At 31.9% G+C, this 23,507-nt stretch overlaps 1 protein-coding gene across 3 annotated transcripts in view; it reads right to left on the bottom strand.

Moving 5' to 3' along the window:
* The window catches only part of LOC132735406 (kinesin-like protein KIF17), a 29,467-nt gene extending 8,799 nt beyond the window's left edge, over positions 1–20,668 (bottom strand). The window contains exons 1-9 of one of the 3 annotated variants that reach the window (XM_060722346.1): positions 20,515–20,668; positions 15,736–16,010; positions 12,251–12,366; positions 11,347–11,516; positions 8,607–8,840; positions 7,859–8,236; positions 6,276–6,385; positions 5,499–5,658; positions 4,558–4,662 (exon numbers count right to left, since the gene is read on the bottom strand). In XM_060722346.1, the coding sequence (XP_060578329.1) occupies positions 4,558–4,662; positions 5,499–5,658; positions 6,276–6,385; positions 7,859–8,236; positions 8,607–8,840; positions 11,347–11,516; positions 12,251–12,366; positions 15,736–15,963 (1,501 nt within the window). In that variant the 5' untranslated portion in view covers positions 15,964–16,010; positions 20,515–20,668. Of the gene's footprint in view, positions 1–1,777; positions 1,805–4,557; positions 4,663–5,498; positions 5,659–6,275; positions 6,386–7,858; positions 8,237–8,606; positions 8,841–11,346; positions 11,517–12,250; positions 12,367–15,735; positions 16,011–20,514 lie in introns of all 3 variants that reach the window. The other 2 variants (XM_060722347.1, XM_060722348.1) reach the window with 2 other exon arrangements.
* Positions 20,669–23,507: the final 2,839 nt, after the last annotated feature.

Here is a 23,507-nt window from a genome sequence, read left to right as displayed (position 1 = left end):
GGAACAGAATCATATATAGTTTTGTATTGTATAACAAATACTTCCCTAACATAAACACTTGGGGATCTGTATATTAGTTGGTGATGTTAAAAAAATGAACATTTGTTATGTTACCATAGTAACAGATGGGATATAAACATATTGGAGGATGATGGGGGCTTGTGTCCATAAATATATTCAATGTCATCTTATTAAAAATAATGGCTTACAATTATATTTTATGACTGATTTATTCACTTTTATTAACTTAGAATAACATGAAATAATTTTAGTTTTTAAATGAAAAGTAAATACTAACTTGATCAATATTATACTCTCTCTCTTAAGATATCAATAAAAATTACATGGGAGAAAACCTCTATATAAAAAATTATATACATGTATAAGTAAGTGGGCTTATAAACTTTTTCACACAGTCATAATAATATCAAAACACAGGAGAAATAGAGAGAGGAGATAGTAGGGAGAAGATGTCATGTAAAATTTATCAAAATCATGCTTCATACAAGAAATTTGTCAACATTCAGTCATTCACAAGCAGAAGGTGTGCAATAAAATGTCAAAATTTCAAATAACAATTGAAATTACTTCAGAAGAGTGTGGCACAAACATATTTCCAGAAACAGAAAGACTGAGGTACATGTCAAACAGTAAAGAAAAGTTCAGGCAAATAAAGAAAATCCCTCTGACAATCCCAATTTGACAGTAGACATGTACTGAATATGATGAATTTTTTTTTAATTAACTTAGAAAAGGTGAACGTCCCTCTTATAGTTTCCCCAAGCTCAATAGCCCTAATCAGTGAATGAAAGATATACCAAATCAAAAGAATCTTTCAACTATTACTTTAACAAAAAGAAAACTGATAATGATTCTGAACTTTTTTTTAAATTATTTCCAAAAAAGTGTTATTTGTAATGTTAATATTGACTGACATTTCTTTAATTTCTACTTTTATAGCCATTTGGATCTTTGGTAATTAACACAAACTTAATTAACTTGCTTGGTTGGTAATGGTAATCTTATGCTACTTGTAGTAATTATAATACATGGTCAAATTATAGCCACAAAAATCCATGGTACATCTCACCCATAGCAGTTTATAACTTAAAACCTATAATACATTTAATGTCTCAGCCATTGTCAAACTAACATGGCTGCATTCATTTAAATAAAACATCATATTAACTCAATTTTTGCTTTTAAGATAAATATTCTGATTCAAATTGACTCTGCTCACAGATATTTCATCCCATTGTAAATCCCACCCATGGTCATTTATACTTATGATACTTCAGAACCATGGTAATTCTAACTTTAAATAATCTATGGTCAATATTATCCATGGTCTGTATAAAGCAGGAGACAGAGAGGGAGATTCAAACAAGGCAAACAGGAGGGGTATTTATGGACACTCCAAATCATGGCTACCTCCATGCAGCAGAATCATCGCAGGGGGTCATCATTTAACAAGGAAGCAACATCATATACAGAAAACTGAGAAAATGTTATACCTAACATTAAAATAAATTTTCTGATATATATAGTGGATAAATTTAACAAAAATTGTTTAGCAAAATTAAGTTTTGAAATTTCAATTTAGACATCATAATTGATACTTTTAAAGTACTTGAAATATTTTTTTATGTTTTTTAAATGTTTTTTTACCAAAATATTTAGTAGGAAACAGTCAAATCTCAGTTCTCTACTGATGCAAAAAAGAGTACATGCTCAAAATGTGATATTAAAGTGGTGGACAAATATAAAGACAACTCACTACTGTATTGACCATCATCACCTAGAACTATTTCATGTTAAAACAAAAATAATAATGAATCAATCAAGTTAACTTGCTATAATAGATAACTATTGTCATGCTGGAATCTTACTCCAAAATTATAGACAAATGTTGACTTGTCTTGCCTTTCATTTACAATCTTTTGCTTCATTTATAAGTATAATTTTTTAAACCAGTCTCATTAAAGATGCTTTGACAGCTTTCATTGGTCAATCTTGAATAACAATCAGCCAATCAGGACTTAAAATCAGATTTTTATTCAAAAGCTTTCTTGGAAACCGGTAATAATTTAAAACTGGTAATTTTTTATGAGAAATTAATAAATCTCACAATTTGAAAGTTTTTATCAATATTTTAGTAAATATCTCTGATAAAGGGCACCATGTGCAAGCTGTTCACTGTGTATTTTCAATTTCAATTAAACTTATTTTCACAAATGTTTTTTCCTGAAATATAAATTTGGTGAAATTTCTCATCTGAAAGAAAAATTTGCATTTCTTGATTCTGCTAGTGTTGATGACATGCAAAAAATGTTTTAGAATGATCAGAATCATAATGTTTTTAACATATCACTCTGTATAATAGAATATAGAATATATAATTTCAGAATATGATATACACTGTATGTTTTAATTGTTACTTATATAATTAGACTTCCTGAAAACTGCAATATAGTCCTGAACAGATTTTAAGCCAAAATTTCTATCTAATGATTTTATGATATATAGGTTATTCAAATGCCAAACAGAATTTATTTTCATACAACTACACCTGTATGTAGGACCAGCAGATTTCTGGAAGTATGTTATAAGCATGACAGTATTCAAGCCCAACTATGATATGTAATAGCATTATAACATTATCATATAATAATTAATCCTGATGGTTGATTAACGTAACAAAAAATGAATCATCATGATCAAACACTTGTCAAAATTACTTATATCAAAAACTGACTTTACCTTATCCTATATAAAAGATCCTACTCAATTAAAATGTGATGTGACACATTAACACATCATGTGACATTAGGAAAGTGGATGCCTTATAAATGAGTGCTTATGGTCTTTATTGTTGAATACATCATTCTAGTCTTTTCTTATCAAATTAGTATTTTTCTTGTCATAGTCTGCTGATAACAATTTTCTTTCTAATGACAATTTTCTTTCTTACTAACATAAATATACTTTCTGACAATAACTTAATTTATTTCCTTTTCTAATCTAAGATCTACATCTGGATCATGCCAAAAATAAAGATGTAAACAGAAAACTTGATTAGTTCAGTAAAACATTAATTCTCTGTTTTAAAGCAGCTATATGAATTCTAACATTCTCTAAACTTAAAAGACTAAACTGGCTGCACTTGTTTCTTTTTTTACACAATCTTATCTTTATGTTCTGTTGCAATAATCAAACTTCAGTCAGCTTTATAAAGAAACACAACCAATGAATAATGAGAACTCTAGTCTTTGTAACATGAGTCTTGAACTGGTTGATTTGTTAAAACAGTTTTGTTAACCTTTGTGACATATTTTCAATGTAATGTCAGTTGGTTAAAAAAAATAAGAACATTATTCTCTTATGATTATAGAAACAAGCGCAGCTCTTTTACAATATTCTCATTCTATAACATATATTATCATATACATATAGACACCATTAAATCCTCCAGTAATACTAGCTGTGTTTTTTGTCTGTTCTAAAAATAATGCATTAACATAAAATGAAAAAAAAGTAAATTCTAGCTGAGTATTAAACAAGTTATGGAAGTTTAGCTAAATTCTAATATTGCTAATGATATAAGTGGCCCTCTATGTTAACAACTGGTACCTGTCTGACAACAAGATATTATGTTTTCAGCTTTTTCTTGTCAAAGGATCTATTATAATAATTCCAAACTGTTACTATTAATAATTCCTAAAAGAAACCTATATAACAAATGCAGTTATAAATTTTATATACAGTGTATTACCAATTTTTCTGACCAGATTTAGAAAATATTTGTTATTTTTATAAATACAGCAAACACTGCATAAAGTGCATGTTGAGCATGCCCTACTTCAAATACAGTCAAACTTTGTTTGCTTGAACTCCAATCACTCAAATATCTCCATTTACTTGGTCACTGGGTCCCAGGTAAGTCCTTATATATAACTATTGTTCTACCTCAGATCGCTCAAACTCTTAAACCTGATTTCTGTTCCTTTTGCAAGAAATATTGAAAATCAAACACAGTGGCCAGTCTCACCTTTAATTAGTGACATGTTTTATAGGTGATATTAAAATTTGTTTGTTTTGATTTGTACCATTTGAAAAACACAGGTTTATATTTTTCAACAAAAATTCTTAATATTTCTATAAAATGGCATATTTGACAAACATATTGCACTAAACAAGATTTGTGTTTTCATTTGACCAAATGTGCAAAAAAACAAGGATATCAACAAGATTACCTCCCCACCTAATATGTCCCTGTAAACTATGATCTTATCTTCAATCTTTATTGGCTTGCATATACATCTCATGAACAAAATTGCACAGGCACTCAGAGTTCAAGCGATCAAGGTCTGACTTTATATATTTTAACATATGATTAACTTCCAAGGTCAATTCCAAGACAACCTTGAAATTTACAGGAAATACCCTTCCTCATTCCTACCATCAAAAACATTCTTTTCCCCTTCCCCATATAATCTTGTTGTCAGAAGTCCAGTAAACTGTATAATCTAGGGCCCTGTACATATAAATCACCTTTACTTTTTGTTGGTCTTTTCTGATCAGACGCAAGCTTGAAAGCTTCCAGTAAGTTTTGGAATGCCATCACACGCATTTGTTGCGAATCATTTGTGTTTAGACGCTTTTCTAGTATGAATAATAATTAAATATTCACCATTGAATTTTGAAATAGAAATGTTCTAAACTACAATTAAGGTTTTCAAAATATTGTAAAAAAACAACATTTTCTTGCATGAATTGGCAAATAATGGCACTTTATAATATTAGATTTAATGGTTTGTACTTATTTATGCTTTTGAATTTTCTTCTATCTAAAAAAACCACAAACAACCCAAAAAAAAAATGTTCAGCTTAAGTCACTCCTGTGTGTCTTAAAAAAACATAAATAAATATTACTGGTTAGATATGTAACTTAAGTTTTCATTCTTAAAAACATCATGTAGACTTAATCACAGGCATCGGTTTATGGCAATGCTATATACTAACACTTATATAAATCTATTTTAGATATTATTCAAATGATTGAATCAGGTGTATAATATATACATGTACTATTTATATATAATCTATATACATGTATGTTAAGATATTTAAAATGAACCTAGAGAAAAATTTACATGTCAAGGAAAGCAGGTAAACAAAAAGACAGAAGTTGAAAAATACAAACAACATGTAAAATTCTACTTATTCGAATATATGTCTTTTTAAAAAGATGATTTAGGTTTTTGTTTTGGTTTAGTCACAACTTTATTTATAAGAAGTAATTTAAAGTGTGTAAGAGTTTGCTTTGCGTAAAACAAAAATGAATATGGCACAATAAAAGCTGAAACTATGATTGAAATCAAGAATCTAAAATGTAAGTTAATAATAATGATTTTTGTAAATCTTAACAAAATGATTTGTAAATTTGTTAATGAAAAGAAATGGGAACATGAATAAAGAAAACCTGCGCCAATACTTACTTTCCGCGGTGGACGGAAGTTTTTCAATTTCTCCGTCAACATTTGCGAGTCGACTGTCGTAAAATTGTCGTAATTTCAGCATGTCCTGCTCGAGCTTGGCTTTACTGATTTTCTCCGTCTCATACTGCTGCTGCATCTCTGATAACTTCTGATCATAGTCCTATAATACATATATAATATGTATATATATATATGAGTCATATGTGGGAAATTATACATAGAAAAATCAACATGCCGCAGCCAGGACTAGAACCACAGGAATTTCACAATTTTTGGTACTGAAATAAGGCCCCATTCCCCTACCCAATATATATTTTTCCCCAAATTAAAAAAAAAAAAATACCATAAAAATATTGAATTTTCTTTTCAATTTTACAAGCCTATAGCACAAGATCCACAATTAATTCTTATTGAAATTTGCTTTTTGCAAAATAGAATATGTAATAATTAACATCATGAGCATTTTTGTTGACAGACAAAATTCCCAGTTTTCTTCAAAACAAGAAATGCCCCTACGGGGCTCTGGCCCCATAAAAGTATTGTCCATGTGGTCATGTCATAGTTTTATGCATAAATAATCATTCATTTAATTAACATACGACTATATATAAAATAACAATTTACATTTATTTGACAAGGACTCTATATCTATAGGATAAATAATAATTATGTTATTCTACTTACAAATCATACATTAAATGTGATTACATTCTGGTAAAATTATTTTGTTTCCCCATATGAATCTGTGATAATATCAGAATTTTAAGTGAATCAAACCTCTTTTATTTTTTTCTTTTCCTCTTCTAGGTCTAAACGTGCCGAGTCATCAGATTTACTAGATTTATCAGAACGGCTTGTTTTCTGACCACTTTCTGCTGCCATAACACCTGCAAATAATATAGCACATTTAACAATACATTCATATATGTTGGTTTTGTTTAAATCACTTAAAAGGTGATAAATATATATAAATACAAACCCCTATCACATGTTAGATATATACTGGAATTAAACAAAACGGAAATAATTAAAAAATATGTTAATTTCAGGAGTGAATTTTGTTGACACTATGGCTAAATCTTTTGTAACTAGAAATGTGTCCATAGGACAGGGATGCCCCCACACGTCACTGTTCTGTCAATCTTATGACTCTAGGTCAAATATTTTTGGAACTACATGTGCCACAAGTTGAAAACTAAAATCAACAAAGGGCCATAATTCTGTTAAATTTGGTCGCAGCAAAAATTCCTTCCTTTACTACCATCTACACATTAAGGTTGTTTATCCCTGGAAGTTTAAGCAAAATCTGCCATCCGGTTTAAGAGGAGTTGCGTTCACAAAATTTCTACATAGTATATAGTGAAAAAATCAACAAAGGGCCATAATTCTGGTAAATTTGGTCGCAGCAAAAATTCCTCCCTTTACTACCATCTACACAGTAAGGTTGTTTATCCCTGGAAGTTTAAGCAAAATCTGCCATCCGGTTTAAGAGGAGTTGCGTTCACAAAATTTCTACATAGTATATAGTGAAAAAATCAACAAAGGGCCATATTTCTGTTAAATTGAGTCGCAGCAAAAATTCCTTCCTTTACTACCATCTACACATTAAGGTTGTTCATCCCTGGAAGTTTAAGCAAAATCTGCCATCCGGTTTAAGAGGAGTTGCGTTCACAAAATTTCTACATAGTATTTAGTGAAAAAATCAACAAAGGGCCATAATTCTGTTAAATTTGGTCGCAGCAAAAATTCCTTCCTTTACTACCATCAACACATTAAGGTTGTTCATCCCTGGAAGTTTAAGCAAATTCTGCCATCCGGTTTTAAGAGGAGTTGCGTTCACAAAATTTCTACATAGTATATAGTGAAAAAATCAACAAAGGGCCATAATTCTGTTAAATTTGGTCGCAGCAAAAATTCCTTCCTTTACTACCATCTACACATTAAGGTTGTTCATCCCTCGAAGTTTAAGCAAAATCTGCCATCCGGTTTAAGAGGAGTTGCGTTCACAAGATTTCGGGACGTACGGACGGACAGACGGACGGACGTCCGGCCAAATTGGAATAAGGGGCCATTTCTTTTGTTATATTCTATTGTTTAATAGAGGGCCAATGGCCCCTTACTCTATTGTTACGGAATGAACTCTATTGTTCTCCTTTGTTCTGTTTACAGTTAGATGGCCCCCTATCCCTATTCGGTAGTGCGGACGGACAGACGTACGGACGGACGGACACTCGGACGGACAAGTGCAACGCTATATGCTCCCACTCTGTGGGGGCATAATAAAAACTAAGAGATATGAAAATTCTAAATTATATAACAGATTTAGAATGAAAATAATTAAAACAGTTAATATAAAATACCTTCAAATCCCCCTTCTGGCATGGGAATCTGTCCCATCAACATGGCCTTCAACCTCTCAATTTCCTCCTGATACTGACGCAGGAGGGCATCCTTCGGATCTTCATTAATCTTTGGTTTGTTCTTAATGTTCTTTGCACGATTAGCGTATCTCAAAGTACTCAACGTTTCATCGTAGTTATTGTCTGCAGGAGATAAACACGCCACCATGAGAGTTTTTGTGTTCCCGCCAAGAGAGTCTTGTAGCAGACGTGTTAGTTTGGAATCTCTGTATGGTATATGTTTTGATTTTCCATCAACCAGTGCAGATATCACATTACCCAGAGCAGACAATGATAAATTAATTTTTGTAGCTTCCTTCAGACGACTGCCAGTTGCACCTTAAAATATGATAAAAAGAAAAACAAGTTTAACATTTAAACATAACCACAATCTCCATATACATGACACCCCTTATTGTCACAGACATTTATTTATAGTTCAGTCAAAATAACTTTATAATTAGAAAATCTGTTTTGCAAAGAGAGGGTACGACCAACAAGGAATGACCACTTTGCAACAAAATCCTAAAAACATAAATTTTGTTGATTTTATAATAAAAATTGTATCTCTTGCCTTTTATAAAGTAATAAAAAGTCACATTTTTAAGTGAAATGAAAAAGGACTTCTTCTTTTTATGATTTCTTGTTACTTTATCACAATATTATTTTATTACATGCTGCAAAAAACCTAGTCAAAGTAATACATTACCTGTTTTTGCTTGTCTTTCACTACCAGCTAAATCTACGAGATTAAGTTTTCCGGCTCGTATATGTTCCTCCCCTTCCTCGTCCGCTGACATCATTTCTAACATGATTGAAAATATAGAGTGACTGCGGGACGAGTCAGCGTTCATCAGAGTGGCTCCGGTTGACCGATTTTTCCAACCTTTCTCCATAATCTTGTTACATTCTACAACACTGTGAACTGGATGTGTAGACAGGCCTGAAACAAATGAAGAAATTATAAGAAGAATTCCATTTCTAGACAATTAAGTCAAAATGAGATTTTGCTGTTCAGGTATTTCATTATCAACTAGAAATGTGTCCATAGGACACGGATGCCCCCACACACCACTGTTCTGTCAATCTTATGACTCTAGGTCAAATATTTTTTGGACTACATGTGCCACAAGTTGAAAACTAAAAATCAACAAAGGGCCATAATTCTGTTAAATTTGGTCGCAGCAAAAATTCCTACCTTTACTACCATCTACACATTAAGGTTGTTAATCCCTGGAAGTTTAAGCAAAATCTGCCATCTGGTTTAAGAGGAGTTGCGTTCACAAAATTTCTACATAGTATATAATGAAAAAATCAACAAAGGGCCATAATTCTGTTAAATTTGTTTGCAGCGAAAATTCCTTCCTTTACTGCCATCTACACATAAAGGTTGTTCATCCTTGGAAGTTTAAGCAAAAATCTGCCATCCGGTTTAAGAGGAGTTGCATTCACAAAATTTCTATATAGTATATAGTGAAAAAATCAACAAAGGGCCATAATTCTGTAAAGTTTGGTCGCAGCAAAAAAATTCCTTCCTTTACTACCATCTTCACCTTAAGGTTGTTCATCCCTGTAAGTTTAAGCAAAATCTGCCATGCGGTTTAAGAGGAGTTGCGTTCACAAAATTTTCTACATAGTATATAGTGAAAAAATCAACAAAGGGCCATAATTCTGTTAAATTTGGTCGCAGCAAAAATTCCTTCCTTTACTACCATCTACACATTAAGGTTGTTCATTCCTGTAAGTTTGAGCAAAATCTGCCATGCGGTTTAAGAGGAGTTGCGTTCACAAAATTTCTTCCTAGTATCTAGTGAAAAAATCAACAAAGGGCCATAATTCTGTTAAATTTGGTCGCAGCGAAAATTCCTTCCTTTACTACCATCTACACATTAAGGTTGTTCATCCCTGTAAGTTTAAGCAAAATCTACCATCCAGTTTAAGAGGAGTTGTGTTCACAAGATTTCGGGACGTACGGACGGACTGACGGACGGACTGACGGACTGACACTCGGACAGACAAGTGCAACGCTATATGCTCCCACTCTGTGGGGGCATAAAAATGCAAAAATTAATCAACTTATAATTAGTCAAATGTATAGAATATAGTTACAATGCTCTTATAAGAATGCCATTAATGCAATCAAATCATCATCTCATAGGATTAAACTATTTAAATTTACAAATCAATTTTCTGTAAAGTTACTCAGAAATCTCAAGATCAATAAGGACTATGGGCAGGAAGAGAAGGAAAAATTCTCTATAAAGTTTATATAATAAATGTCTGAAAAAAAAGTAATCCCTCGGAAGCACTAAAAACAGCAAAACAAGAGGGCCATAATGGCCCTGAAGTCGCTCACCTGTATATAGGCCCCCGGAGCGGGCTAATTTAAACCCCAGGGCTTTTATTTAAACAAACTTGGTAGACACCCATTAGAAGATGTTTCATGCTAAACATCTAAGGTCTAGCTCATTGGTTTTTTTAAAAGAAGATTTTTTAAAGTTTTTTCTTTACACATATAGTTAAAAACAATGACACACCTGGGGCAGAGCCAGTTTTGACCCCTGGGCTTTTATTTGAACAATCTTTGTAGACATTTACTAGAAAATGTTTCATGCTTAATATCTTAACTCTAGCTATTTGAGTTTTTTCAAAGAAGATTTTTAAGTTTTTGCTATACACATATAAGGAAAATCAATGACCCCCAGGGCAGGGCCAATTTTGACCCCAGGGCTTTTATTTGAACAAACTTGGTAGACACTCACTAGAAGATGTTTCATGCTAAGTATCTAAACTCTAGCTATTTGTTTTTTTTTCAAAGAAGATTTTTTAAGTTTTTGCTATACACATATAAGGAAAATCAATGACCCCCAGGGCGGGGCCAATTTTGACCCCAGGGCTCTTTTTTGAACAAACTTGGTAGACATCCATTAGAACATGTTTCATGCTAAATATCTTAGCTCTAGCTCTTTGGGTTCTTTAAAGGAAGATTTTTTAAGTTTTTACTATATGCATATAGGGAAAATCAATGACCCCCTGGGGCAGGGCCAATTTTGACCCCTGGGCTTTTATTTGAACAAACTTGGTAGATACTCACTAGAAGATGTTTCATGCCAAATATCTAAGCTCTAGCTCTTGGGTTTTTTTAGAAGAAGATATTTAAAGTTTATTTATTTGGTTGCCATGGCAACAAGAGTTCTGCATGGAATTAAATTCTTTGAACAATTTTCAAAGGTGACCACCAAAGGAACATTCCTGTGAAGTTTGGGTGAAATTGGCTTAGTGGTTTAAGAGGAGTTGTCATTTAAAGTAAAAGTTTACAGACGACGGACGGACGCCAGACGGACGCCAGACGAAAGGCGATCACAAAAGCTCACCCTGTCACTTTAACATGAGAATTGCAGACTTGGTTTGATTGAGTCTGTTCTAAACTGAACTAAAACGTTTTATACCATTGACATATACGCCTTTTTCTGGATGTTCATGAAGTTCAAGCTTGGCTTTGATGTCCTTGCCCAGCAGGTCACGTATCTCTTCATTGTATATCTCACAATATGATGCATGGATCAAAAACTTTGTGTCGTCAGCACAAGATACTGTCTCAAATACATGGTCAAATGCTCTGTGTAAATATAATATATTATTACGATTAATTAGTAAAATTTTTGTTTTTTGTTTGGTCCTATGGCACACCAACACAGTTAAGGTCATTTGGCGCTCAAGCAGGAAAAATGATTTTGGCTAACCTCGGGTGTTACAATCATCAAAGCAACACCAGGGGTCGAAACCACCTCATCTACTGGAGCCAAGAGATGCATAGATTCAAGTTGTTTGAATCCATTTAGTCACCTCTTACAATCAAGCACGGATAAAAACAGTGGCTGCCATTCTGATGTCCCAACAATTAAAGGCAATTCATCAGTCTTAAGGGAAATAATTATTACTAGTATATAAATAGAAAGTAACAGAATTCTTTAGATCCTTTCATTTATTAAATAACCTTATTACACAATAATTTTCTAGCTTTTAATTCCCTATAGCAATTATTTAATAATTTACCTATATGCTCACCCTGACAAGATTAGTGCTAACTGTTCTAAACAATTCTTGAATAAGTAGAATGTCATACATATAGTAAGTTAAATGTAACTTATATATAATGATGATACATGTGGGATGACCTACAGAATCTCACATTAAGTTTCACTATGTGTTATATTATAATACACTTGTCAAACATTTATAGTACAGTACTGGCATGGCTTAAAATGAATCTGGGCTATACATAAGTAAAACCAACATTACAAAATAGAGGATACAAAACTGTAGCTGCAAACTTTCAAATATTTAACATACCTTGGAATGATACCTCTCTGGGTAGGTGGGTCGTGAATTCCCTGCATTGTAAATGACTTTCCACATCCAGTCTGCCCATAGGCAAATATTGTACCATTGTATCCCTCTGTCACGCCCTACAGAATAAAACATTACAAGTTGCTTCACAGGAAAATTAAACCAAATCAGGTCTTATAAGCTGGGAAATAAAATATTTGGTATAAGTATCATGTATGAAAAAAATTAAGCCATACCCCACTAAATATCTTAAAAGGACTTCAAATTAACAACTGAATAAATGGCAGTGCAGACCATGATCAGACGGCACATGTGTCACTCGATCTTGGAATGGGTTGAAATAGTTACCACATAGGTAGAACCGTTTGCCACATGGGTAGAAAGGGTAGAAAAAGTTCCAGCATGTACAAAAACAGTTGCCACAAAGGTAAAAACAAAGTTGCCACATAGATATTTACAGTTGCCACATGGGTAGAAACAGTTGACACATAGATAGAAACAGTTGCCACATGGGTAGACACAGTTGCAACATAGGTAGAAACAGTTGTCAAATAGGTAGAAATAGTTGGCACATGGGTAGAAACGTTGGCTGGATGGTCAGAAACAGTGGCTGTATGGGCAGAAACAGTTGTCACATTGGTAGAAACAGTTGCCACATGGGTATAAACAGTTGTTGGATGGTCAGAAACAGTTGCCACATAGATAAAAAAAATAGTTGCCACATGGGTAAAAAAAATAGTTGGCACATGGGTAGAAACAGTTGCCACATGGATAGAAACAGTTCCTGAAGGGTCAGAAACAGTTGGCGCATAGGTAGAAACAGTTGGCACATGGGCAGAAACAGTTGACATATGGGTAGAAACAGTTGCTGGATGGTCAGAAACGGTGGCTGGATGGGCAGAAACAGTTGTCACATAGGTAGAAATAGTTGCCACGTGGGTAGAAACAGTTGTCACATAGGTAGAAACAGTTGCCACATGGGTAGAAACAGTTGGCACATGGGTAGAAAGAGTTGTCACATGGGTATAAACAGTTGCTGGAGGGATAGAAACAGTTGCCACATAGGTAGAAACAGTTGGAATATGGGCAGAAATAGTTGGCACATGGGTAGAAACAGTTGCTGGATGGTCAGAAACGGTGGCTGGATGGGCAGAAACAGTTGTCACATAGGTAGAAATAGTTGGCAAATTGGTAGAAAAAGTTGCCACATGGGTAGAAACGGTGGCGGGATGGGCAGAAACAGTTGCCAGATAGGATGAAACAGTTCGCACATTGGTAGAAAAAGTTGACACATGGGTAGAAACGGTGGCTGGATGGGCAGAAACAGTTGCCACATAGGTAGAAACAGTTGGCACATGTGTAGAAACAGTTGCCACATAGGTAAAACAGTTGGCACATTGGTAAAAACAGTTGGCACATTGGTAGAAACAGTTGGCACATGGGTAGAAACAGTTGCCACATAGGTAAAACAGTTGGCACATTGGTAAAAACAGTTGACACATTGGTAGAAACAGTTGGCACATTGGTAGAAACAGTTGGCACAAGGGTAGAAACAGTTGCTGCCAGCAGGGTAAAGGTTAAGTCACACAAATCAGTGTTAAAATATTTATTTATAAAGTCTAACTTTATATAAAAGTGTAAACATGGTTCTGTTATTTAAGATGTTTTTCACAATAGTGTTGGCATAATACATGTATTTGCACCTTTATAGTACAAAAACACAAGTTCAGCAGACTTTTATATAATTACATTAGCAATAAACTGACAACAGATCTACTTTAATGGCACTAATATTACTTCCTTGTATATATTGGTAAACTAGTAATCTGAACTTTATATATTATATTATATATGTCTTTTATTAGGAGATATTTTCAATATTTCCCTCTTCCTGGTTAAAGGTAATTTACCGATATATTATAAGAATGCTGTTATTCATGCTAAACAATTCATTGATAAAGTGGGGTACCGTAATCTTATACTGATTTTGTTATATCATAACAAACCACTATTTTATCAGTCTACGGATGGACAGCTTGACAGCAGGAAAGAGTGAGAACTGGACGGGCAGGGGCAAATCTATATCCACCTATATTCACCAAAAGTAGGGGCATAATAAAGATGTTTCAAGACAAAAATAGATTATTTAAAAAAAATATAACAAAATATCTTAAAATAACATAGAAAGTAGGAAAATCAGACCAAACCATATATGTAAAAAGAAAATCCTACCCTTGGCTTTGTAAATAAAAAGTAGTAAAACTTTTTATTTCATTTTATCTAAAAATCAATGTTACAATTTGTTGAGAGGAAATTGAAAATTTTATTTCAATGCATGGGCAGACAATGGTTTAATAAAAAAGCTGTTTTTCCCCCCACAATGACTTTAAATAAAATCTCTTAATGCACTTCAATGGATTGTTTAAACACTGCTTAAAGATAATAAATCAATTGAAATAGATTATTTCTACACCTTGTATTTCATAAAAATGTCACTACTCTAACATAGTTTATAACAGATTACCCACAGTTCCACTATTGTAATTATCACATGTACACGTATATACACTATTTGAGAACAATTGCCAACAAAACAAGAAGACAAAATAAAAGTTTGCTTTCTTAATTGTTTAGTTATTTTTTCCATCTTTTTTGTAAGGATTTAAGCAACTTCAACACTAAGGTCATTATGGCAATTTTCCTGCTTTACCTATGGAGGAAGATCATGGTCGACCCCCCCCCCCCTTTATCTATCATTAATGTTGTGTATTATTTCATGTACATGTGGCACTAGAGTAGAACCACCAACCTTTCATAAGCTAACTGGGTACCACATTCACATGGAACAATCAAAAGTCTCTCAGACTCTGATGCGATTCATATCTCACAAAATTTCAAATAACACAATATTACCAAATGTGAGACATTCATAATGACATTGGCCTGAAAAACATACTTAGTATGCTAGATTTAATTTAAATAAGTTTCATCATCTCCATAAAACCACTTGTAGTTTAAACCTCATAATTATACAATACATTATAAAATGTAAGAGCATCAAGAACAGATTACATCTAATTTGATCTCTTTACATTATAATAAAAATGTCGTATTATTAAAGCAGCATGCCTTCAGATTTATGCGAATTTTCATGAAAGTTTTGAAAATGTATTTTAAAGTAAAATACTGTGAAGTGAACAAAGAAAGTAATTTATACATTGCAAACAGCACTTACAATCCACATTAATTACCAAAAAACATAAATACCTCTTACTGCGTTAGTAACACAGTTGATACTGTAAAATCAGTCATTAATCGCTTTTGACATGTAAATTATTAATTAAATATTAAACCTTTTTACTTTTCTTAAGATCTGAATTTCATGAAATATTTTGGCTCATCTGGAGGCGTGCAGCTTTAACAAAATGAGATTTTTGATTTTTGATTTTTTGGTATTTTACAATAGTTCTTGAAAAATAAGACTTTACCTCCACAAGTGGGTATGCAATTTCATTATATATATTTTCTGTTGTCGAGTCAACAAAATATGCTCCATCAAATGTAAAACTTTTCGGTGGTGCTTTAGCGTCCCCAGGGTTAGTAATGGCACATTGCGCCCGAGCCCCAGTCATCTCTATTACACATTTACATTTGAGATCTTCTTCTCTTTTGTTCATAGGCCGACATCGCACTATGACCTTTACGCACTCAGCCATGGCTTAAATTTGTTCTTCTTTTTCTCCGGTTAAAATTGTAATAAAGGCTGAAATGATGAAAAAAACTAAAAAGTGTTAATCATGATAATAATGTTTCTTGAAACAGGAAATGCATTTTTTTAATAGTGAATTTGATATGGAAAACATATAGATCTACATCAAGACAAAAAAAGTAATTTTTTTTACAAAATTAATGTCACTACCGGTACTTGTAATATTGAATCCAAAATGCCCAGTATTTGAAAAAAATAATTCTAAATATCATGGCATCAGCACTAACTTTACAGGATAAAAAATGTTATAAAACATACAATTACATAATTTATGGAAAATATAATGATTTTGAAGCCACTTTTTTCAAATAAAAGGCATTTAGAGACTTCAAGTAATATGCAAAAATGACTTTAAAGTTGTTTAATTTAAGTTCAGTAATACTGTTCTGGCATCTATTTAATATTAATTTTGTTAACAAACTTAACTGACCTAGTATATCAAAAGGTTAAACAAATACATATTAAGTACATATTGTTTTTTTAAACATTTAATCTGAATATCAAATGTTTTGTTTTTCAAATATGAAAAAGAATAATATTAGTAAATGGTTCAATATTGATTTTATCCATGAAATATGGTGCTATATCAGTCAAATATATTTCATGTTTTTTTAAAATAAATATGAAATATAAATATGAAAGTGGGCGGAGTCAAAACTCATATTTATTTTAAGGGGCTTCTTTTGCTATTTTGTTTTACAAAACAACTTTTTGTTGAATTTCGTTTTGGAAACTATCTAGAAAGATAGAAAACGGTCTAACTAAGAAAATTAATCTGAACACCAATATCTTTAATTCAGTCATTAACGCTGTATAGACGTTTTTAGAGTTGTTAATGTAGTGCTAAATATCGCGTGCAAAACAAGAAATAACTATATTACTGTGCGCTGTACAATTGCAGTTGCGTAGCAAGCAAGGGGGTTCGTAACCATTTTTCTTTGATAATGAAATTAAATAAAAAGGTTATTTTTTCGTTTTCGTGAAATATGGTATATATTTTCACTAAACATGATAAAATGCCACATATAATATTTTCACTCGCCGTCCTGGCTCGTGAAAATATGTGGCATTTTATCATGTTTCGTGAAAATATATATTCCATATTTCACTCAAACGAAAAAATATCCTCTTAATATTCATTCATTTATAAAATACCGGTGTAAAAGGCTTGAAAAAGAAAACAAACTTTTTGAGACAATAATTAGAGAATGTTGGTATAAGGAAATTTCTTTACAATGTCTTATATCGCATAGAATCAGTCATCTAATTTAGCACTGGCCTATGGCCAGTGAACTTAGTTCGGGCCAGTGAAAATTTTAATAAAATTTAGTTAAATATATAGTAGAATAAATTCAATACTGAAATTCGGGCCAGTAAATTCAAAATCTTATATTCCTTGACTGTAGAATTATTTATGTATAATTCACCCTAGGACATAAATATTTTATCTTTACCCAGAAGAGATTTCTATTTTAAACTTGAATATAATCAATTTTTCATTCTAGATTTTCACTTTGTTACATTCCTTTAAGACATAAAACAAGTTCTTTCATATTTCAGTAATTTCTATAAATTATTAAATGAAAAATTAAAGAAAAGCTATACATGTGTTCACTTGTTGCCAAACTGAAAACAGTGTTACAGGTATAACACTGTACAATGGCCCTCATTACAATAAGACCATCAAATCTCCCAAACAATATAATATTAATGAATAGATTTGAAGATAATAAAAGTACAGAGAGCACAATTTTTTATATTTTCATATACAATCATAAAGTTGTGACACTATTATTTACATTGTCATTGTATAGTTGTTTTTTTAATTGTTTTGTTTGGTTTGTAAATCACAATGCAACTGTATATATAAATGATGACTTTCTGCTTAACTGAAAGTCTAGAAAATAATTCATCTAATCTGTTATCATATTCACTGATTTCGTATTTATAAGTTTGCCCATTGTATTTCTACTTTTATGAACAATATGAATGTTGAATCAACACTAGAATTGTAGTATAAATACAGGAAGTATAAAACAAATTAAGTTGAAACCTATTGAATAATATACAATCAGATATAATATATGATATAAATAAATAATTTCATATAAATAATTCATGACATGGGAATGAAATATTGATGGTAATCTTAGCCCATATTGTTAGGTCTTTTTTTTCGTTCAAAAGTTGATCAATATTTTATAATACATTATGTCACTGGCACGCATGTTTTGTAGTTTTTCAAGTCTATACCGGTATATACATGTATATCACAGGTGATATAAACAAAATTTACAAAAAAATCACTTCAACTTTGACGCATGTAATGCTTCTTGTACTGTTTAAATGATAAAGAAAATGGTTAACATTATTTCTCGCTTTCCAAAGACAAAAACATAAACCCAATGACAGGCAATTTGTACATGTAAATTTCCTAAGTATTCTTTTTTTCATAAAACATCCTATTAAATTTACAATCTTACTAAAAACAGTTGAAACAGTTTGTAAGTCATCAACGACTAAACAAGAGAAATTCTGTTACAATATGGTTTAAACATGACATAATAGTACAATATCATCTCAATAATATTTTCTAAATGAGGAAACTAAAACTATCACTGTCCTCGAGCAAATACCACCATATGCAACTTTGTCAAATTCAATAGGGAATTGATACATGAGAATATTTTATTTTGAGGTGTGGAAATGCATTGTTAGGTGATTTTGTAATAAAAGTTTTGCATAAACATGTCTGCTTTTTTGTTATACACAGTACAGTCATGGTTGCTTATGACATGCTTATGCTATGTTGGCATTTTCAACCCTGTCAGAGTTAATATTGTTTTGTAAAGATCTCCTGTAGTGAAGTTATATGCTGATATCTTTTATAGTCTCCATGTTTTACTCTACATAAAAACTCATCTTGAAGTATCATCAAGGGCAATAACCCCAAAAGTTATAAATTAAAGAGTTATGGTTGATCTGCACTGCACTAGGTCTACATAAGATCTATCCATCTATGAAGTTTCAGGCTGATACATCATGTCAAGTTATGCTCTTTACAAAAATATGTAATAAAGCTCTGTTAAGGGGATATTAAGTAATATTTAATGGTGCTATTTTAGAAAATGGACCATCTGATGCTGCTCATGCTAAGTGAAAGCTTATTGTGTCAGCCTTAACAGGGCAGAAATGAAGTTATAGAATCCCTGTAAACATGACCACTATAAACTAGTCCTACATTTGTATAGGTATGACGTTGCTATGAGATATTTGTACTTTTTAGCAGAGTAACACCTATACTATAACTATAACAAGCCCTGTGAAAATCAGTATTGCATTGGACTACCCTTTAAACTTGAAAGTTTTACAACTGAAAGAAACACTATTTTCTAAAATTTCTTGGATTACTCATATACTGAATACTGCCAAAAACAGTAATACAAGAAAATTACAAATTATATTTACAAGTTTGCCCTACTTTAACGTATTCCAAGTTAGTATTAACAACAAAGGTCTTTCAAACAGAATGGTCTGAAAACAGACTAATTTTACAACTTAGTTAAAAAATTGACAATCTATGCAACAATTTTTCACGCTGTTATTAAGAAATATTTTGTGTTCCATGGTGTATTTTAATTTGAATTATTTTACTATCTCAAAAACTCGCCTAATAGTAATTAGTTAAAACAGAGATTTTCGTTTTTAAAAATTCTTCAAATTGAAAGCTGTGTCTTTTTCCTTAATGCTTTCATCTAAGGAAATCCTGGACCATATTTTTCAAACAAAAATAAACATTTTATTTTATCATTATCATCTTAACATATTGCAAGCAGGTATGTTTACATTGTTCGCATGAGTGATCTTAAATACATGTATGCTATAATTGTTGCTCATATATTTATGCTTTAATTAAAAACACAAGTTCCTCCCTTGTGCTGGTGAATAACAGAAGACTTCCGACAGTTGTAATTCACAAAAACAAGACATAACCGCCACTAATGGGCCCTAATAAAGGCACTATCTAATAATAAAATTATATTTTGATCAGAAATATTCTCTGAATAGATCTTTTCTATTTCAAATATTTTGAAATAACCTCATTTTTTTAATGGAAACTGCTTTGATACTATAAAGCTTGTTAACTGATTTTCAAAAATTGTGATATCACTCTTTTTCTGTCACAATTTTAAGGGGAAAAAATGCTTAAACTTCACAATTCCAAGAAAATTCATGATTTGTTTTTCACAATTTACAACACAAATCTGAAATTCAAAAGTAATCTATGATTTGTTCATAATATTTCGGTTGTCTAAAGAGTTGCCTATTTTATGCCTAAGTCGGCAGTGTAAAACATTCACTTCGAAACATTCAGCTAACGACACAGTCAACAATAAGGTGGTTCGACATTACCTGAGCACGAAACGATAAACACTGAGCACGACTCCCTTTTAAACCCGTGATACTACAGAAAGCAGCAGTATGGATGGTATCTTACCTGTTAAAATTATATTTATGTGTGTATTTGATAAGATAATCCGTTACAAGTAAGATAACAAGGTAAATTTTGTCATTCCTGAAATTTGACGTTTACTTGAGCTAAAAAATTTCGCAAAGCATTATGGGTTATTTATATTGACAACCCAATCGTCATATTCGGAATTTGACGGAAAAGGACGAGAAATTACGATTGTTAATCGTCAATCATCGGTAACACTTCATAGGTCAGACGCCACTAATTTTCCAAGTACTAAGTTTTGTTTTTTTTCGATTTTTTCTTTGAACAACTTGATCATGTTTACGTGATTTGCATGCTTTTAAGCCGCCATGTAATTCATGTTATTAAGTTCATGTATTTTCATGTAATTTCTTGTTTTTGTGCAAAGACGGTTGAGGTACATTTTTCAGTAATTAACGTTGGTAGATCGTCATAATACTAATAACAAGAATAATAATATGCAAAACTAAAGTCGGTAAATTAACATAAGAAAATGTTTTCCATATCATAAAGACACAAACCACTCTTGGTGGAAAGCCATATATAGCTTTTCACCAACAGGGTTTGTGTTCCTTAAAACGTTACACCTTTCTTGGCGGCATTCAAGTGGACGTGTTTCTCGACCTAGGTCAGTACAAGTGTATTTCTTGAGTTTTTTCCATTAAATAAGATGACCATTGTGCTGATGACATTATTTTTAAGACTTGGTATTTTTTATATGATTAAAGAAACTTTATTTCAAGTCTGATCCAATATTTTTTACCAGAGCTAGAAGGCTCAAACTTTTATTTCTTGATTAATGAGTACTGGTTAGTTCAGGAGACGGATAAAAAAAGTATACGGCCAAACAGATAAGCTGAGACTTAAAATATTTGTAATACTTTTAAGTCTCAGAGATAAGATAAAGTACAAAAGACCAGAATTAAAACAGAATAATGACATTATACAGCATATATTGTAGTAAGATGCCACATTGCAGTTTTGACAATAAAATCATCTATTGTCAGTTTGGAAGACATCAATTTTCTACAATTTAGGAATAAGTTAAATTTGGAAAGGTTCAGTTGTGAAGATCAATCGGAAGCAAAGATATATTATGTAAAAATTGCAGACTTGGTTTCAGAGCGTCTGTCTATAACAGATAGTAAAAGGTGCTATTAATATCATTCGCACGCCTTAGCACTAAACAGGCACATTTCGTGCAGGTACCTCCCCGTGTAGGCCGCTGTCTGTACACTAGGAAAATGACAAAATATTCTATTGTGTACCTGCAATTTCCTTAACATATTCATTTAAACTAAATATACAGCAAAACGCAAATGCAAAACTAATTTGAGAAAGGGGTTGTGTAGGGCAAAACATGGACTTATTTGCTAATATATATGCTGATTCAGAAGATGTGAAATAGAGAAAATATGAATCCCCAAAGAAAGTCCATTATGGCAAAATTGGAAATGTTGATTGAGCCTGTTCATTACTTTGAAGTGCAAACTACCATTTACGCCCCCTAGCACCGACTTAAGCACAATTCAACATTAAACATGAAATGGTTCATTGACCGCCGCCTTTTCTTGTTGATCTTGTTTATCATATTTCACTCAAATCTGCCCAAAAAGAACATCATAATTGGTCGGCTGTTAAAGTTTTGCTTTTTTATTGTTAGAAGATATTAGTAACATGAAAGATGACGCAACTTAATATTTGACTCCTAAATAGAACGAGATCTAAACATGTAGAGAACATATTACAAATCTATTTAGACTTGTAAAATAAGAAAAAAAGAGTAAAAAACATAAATTATCAGAATTTTAACAAGTAATATACATGTATCTATCCACTCAATGCTTGAGATAATTATGAATATTAATGAATATTTGTCTGCGACAATTTGTTCCGACAGGACGCTTAAATATATTGATGCAGTAACTTCCCTTGAAGAAAAGACGTTTATCGATATTTGACCGACTCATTTGTGTAAGGCGTACTAATCTAATGTTTCTGTCACATGGTGTGTTTTTTTGGTTGATGTTTTTAATTACCCTTTTTACAGAAGATTATTTGTTTAATATGCATTGTTATTTTAATATCATCAAAATATGCAGACAAACTATTCATGTTTGTTACCAAAAATTAGCTTGAAAAAATACGTTTCTAGGGACAACAATAATCACCTGAACTCTGAACCTCAACAGTTTATATCATTTTACGGGATTTCATTATACAAAACAATGAACAACCATTTACAGGCTAGTCTGGCTTAAAAGATATAAAACACGATTATGTTTGCAAGTAGTAAGTATAAAACATAAAACATAAGATACATCATCCTAAACAGAATTACAAGAGACTATTTACTTTGGCTTCTAAGGGAGACAACTCCAAAGACCATATCACAGCAGTTTACTGTTTTTTATGCACTGAAGAATTGTCCCCCTAGCTACACAAAATTCATATCGTTAAAGACATAACATCAATATATTCATACTATAAAGAGGAGCTTCAGGGGATTGATTTTTTTGAATGTGACAAAAAATACATGATAAAGCTTTAACGTTTACACTTTTTACTTTCGACTGATCAGTGGAGTAGCTGTTTTTGTTAATTGTTTGAAAGTAGACTTCGTTAAACATATTACGTGTATATTTCACTCATAGGAACAGCGAGCGGAAATTTATAAAGTATACCATTATTTGATTTTGCCAAATGCATGAAAAATATACAGTACATGTATTTGAATTAAACAATGATCATTAAAAACTGCGAGCTGCAAGCCAACACAGAAATAAATTGAATAACATTTTCGCTATGTCAGGTATTTCATCTGGTAGGTAATTGAAGACTTATTCACGTTTGTTTCTTAGACAGATTTTTGAGAAATTTATGATGAATTTGTTCAAGTTAATCATCTTTTAATCAATCAAAACAAAATTCTCTGTAGAGTTCGAACAATTTCAAGGATCAAGATTGTTTATGGTTAATATTATAAGAAAAGG

The sequence above is a fragment of the Ruditapes philippinarum genome, unplaced genomic scaffold (genome assembly GCF_026571515.1).
Source record: "Ruditapes philippinarum isolate M1 unplaced genomic scaffold, ASM2657151v2 ctg1659_1_1_1_1, whole genome shotgun sequence".
Classification (NCBI taxonomy): domain Eukaryota; kingdom Metazoa; phylum Mollusca; class Bivalvia; order Venerida; family Veneridae; genus Ruditapes; species Ruditapes philippinarum.
Note: the sequence above shows the minus strand (reverse complement) of the source record. Positions and strands in the feature narration are given on the sequence as shown.